At 67.2% G+C, this 3,515-nt stretch overlaps 2 protein-coding genes across 2 annotated transcripts in view; one reads left to right on the plus strand and one right to left on the minus strand.

Moving 5' to 3' along the window:
* Window positions 1-438: 438 nt before the first annotated feature.
* On the minus strand, window positions 439-2,033 carry MNEG_10227 (hypothetical protein; the record flags this gene model as incomplete). The annotated part of the gene is made up of 2 exons (XM_014041299.1): window positions 439-589; window positions 826-2,033. 2 exons carry the CDS (start codon window positions 2,031-2,033, stop codon window positions 439-441), a joined length of 1,359 nt encoding a protein of 452 aa, XP_013896753.1.
* Window positions 2,034-2,217: 184 nt separating this feature from the next.
* Window positions 2,218-3,515, plus strand: part of MNEG_10228 (galactokinase) — a gene marked incomplete at both ends in the record, with an annotated part of 5,716 nt that continues 4,418 nt past the window's right edge. The window contains 5 exons of the mRNA XM_014041300.1: window positions 2,218-2,275; window positions 2,545-2,615; window positions 2,866-2,967; window positions 3,000-3,047; window positions 3,305-3,358. Of these exons, the coding sequence (XP_013896754.1) occupies window positions 2,218-2,275; window positions 2,545-2,615; window positions 2,866-2,967; window positions 3,000-3,047; window positions 3,305-3,358 (333 nt within the window). The remainder of the gene's footprint in view (window positions 2,276-2,544; window positions 2,616-2,865; window positions 2,968-2,999; window positions 3,048-3,304; window positions 3,359-3,515) is intronic.

Genomic DNA, 3,515 nt, shown 5'->3' on the forward strand with positions numbered 1-3,515 from the left:
GTCAAGGAGGGGTTGGATATGAGGGAGGACGGCATGGCAGGAACGGTGAGTAAGGGGGGGGGGCTGGGTTGGGGGTCAAGGAGCCCCAGAAGCAGATGGTGGCTGGATCAGCACGTGCCGCTCACGTCACCCGCCTGACAGATGACAAAGCCGCGCCGTTGGTTCCCGCGCCTCTCCGCCGCGCCCCCCTTCTCTGCTGACACACACGCGCAAGCACGCACGCATGCACGCGCACACACATGCCCGTGCATCAGCATGCGCGTGCGCACGCCACCCGCATGCGCACACCACCACGACAACCACAACCAAACGTAAACACACCATCTGCCAACAAGCCCGTCCTGGAAGCCCTCCAAGGCTTCGCCCTCCCCTTGGCTGAGGCTGGCCCTCCCTCCCGAAAACACACGTCCACACATACACGAGCACATACGCATGCGCCTACACAACCACAACCCCCCACCTGCCGATCAGCCAGTCCTGGAACCCCTCCAGGATCCCGTCCTGCCCCGCCGCGCCGCCGCCGCCGGCGCTCCAGAGCGCCGCCTCGCGCGCGGCCTCGGCCGAGGTGCTCGTCAGTGTATAGTTCCACCTGGGGGCGCCGGCGGGGCGTGGGTGCGGCGGTCGCATGGCGGCGCAGCCGCCATGCGAAGCGGGACAACGCCCCCCTCATGCGGACGCACCTCCGTATCCGAGTCGTCGCGACGGCTCGGCGCCCATGCACGCACCAGAGCAGGCGGATACGTCATGCGTGGCTGATACGCTGCACTGCAGCAGGCAGCGTCCGAAAAAGCACAGCGACCGCATCCGGGTCCTGCCGGCACTCACCCGCTGTACGCAGAAGCGCCGCGCTTTGGCCGCCCCACGCTCAGCGCCGCCGGCAGCACGAACAGGGCGACCGCGCCCACCAGCCCCCACTTGACCGCCGCCTTCTGCACGTCCTCCCACCAATGAGGCGGCACGGCGCCCATGTGCCACGTCTTCTGGGCGGCGGCGCTGCCGCCCGACGGCGCCGCGCCGCTGCCGCCCGACGGCGCCGCGCCGCTGCCACCTGGGGCCGCCGCGACCGCGTCTCCCCCGCCGAACTCCTCGCCGCCCTGCAGGAGCCTCCCATAAGCGCCCGCTTCGCCGACGCCGTCGCCGCCGCTGCTGCTGCTGCTGCTGTCACCGCTGCCGCTGCTGTCACCGCTGCCGCTGCTGTCACCGCTGCCGCTTCTAGGCGCCTCGGTTGCCGTGGCTGCCGGTGCTGATGGTTCAGACGCCCCTGGCGGCTCGCCGCCTCGGCCGCTTCGGGCCATCGCGTCCCCCTCTGCTGCCTTTGCCGCCGCCGTGTCCGCCGCCGCTTCGCCACCAATTCCTGCCGCCTCACCATCAGCAGCGTTCGGCGCCTCCGTCGCCCGCGACACGTCGGCGGCGGCGGCGGCTGCTATGGCTTCCGCTGCTGCCTGCGCGCACACCGTGTCTGCAGGGTCCGACCCATCCACGCTGGACATCGGCGTCGCGCTACCGCCCTCGTTGCTCGTTTCATATATTGCGGCCATGAGGGTGCCCGCTTGCGCCGCCGTCGCGGCATCATCGCCGCCGTCAAAGACGCCGCTGGCAGCCGCCCGGGCCCCGGCCTCGGCTGCGGGCGCTTGCTGGCTTGTTGAATGCGGCCCCTCTCCCCCTGGATCATCTACATCTGGTTCAGAGTCCTCTCCCGTGTCGTCGGCCGCGCCCACCGCTGAGCCCAGAGTGCTGACAGGCGCGCCCGAGGCGGCGCTCGCACCCCCGTCGCCCGATGCGGCGCAGCGGGCGCCGGCCCACGGCCTTCGCCGCTGCGGCAGGAGCGCCGTCAGGCCTTGCGGCCAGGGGCATGCCGCAGCGCAGCCGCGGATGCCGAGGGGCGAGCTGTAGGGGGGGCGCCTGCCCGAGGCGTGCCCTGTGATGGCAGCGCCCCGGGGTCGACGCGCCGTAGCAGCGCCAAAGCGCAGGGCTAACGAACTGCCTAGGCGGCTGAGCCCCAGCTGCTTCGGCCTAGAATGCGAAGCCAGCATCCCGCGGGGCCAACTGCTGCAGAGGTTGATCACCGAGTGCTGCCGTCTGTCGTCGATTTGACTTGCTCGTTATCAGGTTCACTCTTGAACTTTGGCTGTCATAAAAACTCAAAGTATACTGTACACAACAAAGCGCGACGGGGCTGGGATCTTGCATATCGTATCGGTGAAGCTTGTTGCTGCAATGGCCTCGGACCTCGTGCCGGTGCACACAGAGGTGGAGAGCGTCTACGGCCTAGAAGGTCAGTGTGGACCCAAAAATAGTCAGGCGTGCATGATCATTCGCGGTCTGACGTGGCTTCCGCTGGTGATCCTGCACCGCAGCGGCCCCTGAGGCGACGCACAGGCTCCAGAAGATCGCGGCAGCCTTTAGGAAACAGTTTGGTGTCGAACCGGAGCTCTACACCCGCGCTCCAGGTAATGACGCGAGCTGGAGCGCCGCATGCGTCCCGCGCGGCTGCTGCAGTGCGAGCTTTCAAACACCGATCGCAACTGCATGGGCCCAATCCAGGCCGGGTCAACCTCATTGGCGAGCACATTGACTATGAGGGCTATGGCGTGCTGCCCATGGCGCTCCGGTTGGTGAGCAGCGGGTGCTTTCAAGGGGGGCGCAGATGGAAGGCGCCGCTCGCACCTGCTTCACCTCGGCTAAGGCCAGTACACGGCACGCATGGCACCCGCGCCGACCTGCATGGAACAACTCCCTCTCACATGCGCGCGCATCGTTCACCCGAGGCTTTTCCGTCAGCAATCCAGCAGCGCCGTTTAAAAGCAGCGGCGTTTGCGCTCACTCGCGCGGCGCCGGCCCTGCCTGCGCCTGCGGCGCCCGCAGGACACGGTGGTCGCGATCGCGCGGGGCGGGGACAAGCTGTCGGTCGGCAATGTGGAGGCGGAGAAGTTCCCTCTGGTGGAGTATGACGTAGATCCAAACCAGGTGGGCGGGAATCGTTGCTCGCAACGGCACAGGAGGCCGGTCTGCGGCCGGCCAACAGGGGCGGCCGGGACTGCCTGCAGGTGCGAGCGGCGCCCGTCGGCCGGCCGTGCACGGCTTTCAAAGGCTGTGGTCAGCGTCAGGTCTTCATTTGGGCAGCGTTCACCAACAGTCGGCTGCGGCCCTTGATTTGATGGACGCGGCAGAATGCGTAGTGGCGCTGAAGAGCTCACCGCTGATCTTCCCATGTCCTCACAACTCAGCACGTGCACACATGCACGCACACATACACGCGCGCACACACACCTGTTCTCACACACGCAAACATGCACCCACACAGGAGGTCGACACTGCCAACCATGTCTGGGCCAACTACTTCCTGGCGGCATACAAGGTGAAGCGATTGGGCCAGGGCAGCGGCGTGTTCACGACCATCAAGCCGTAATCAGCAGCACAGTGAAGTTTGTTTGCCATGGGGGGTTGCGGCAGCTGCATCTGCTGCACATTCTCGTGCCTCGTCAAGGCAACGGTAGAGGCATTACAGGCAGCGC

The sequence above is a fragment of the Monoraphidium neglectum genome (genome assembly GCF_000611645.1).
Source record: "Monoraphidium neglectum strain SAG 48.87 unplaced genomic scaffold scaffold02231, whole genome shotgun sequence".
Classification (NCBI taxonomy): Eukaryota; Viridiplantae; Chlorophyta; class Chlorophyceae; order Sphaeropleales; family Selenastraceae; genus Monoraphidium; species Monoraphidium neglectum.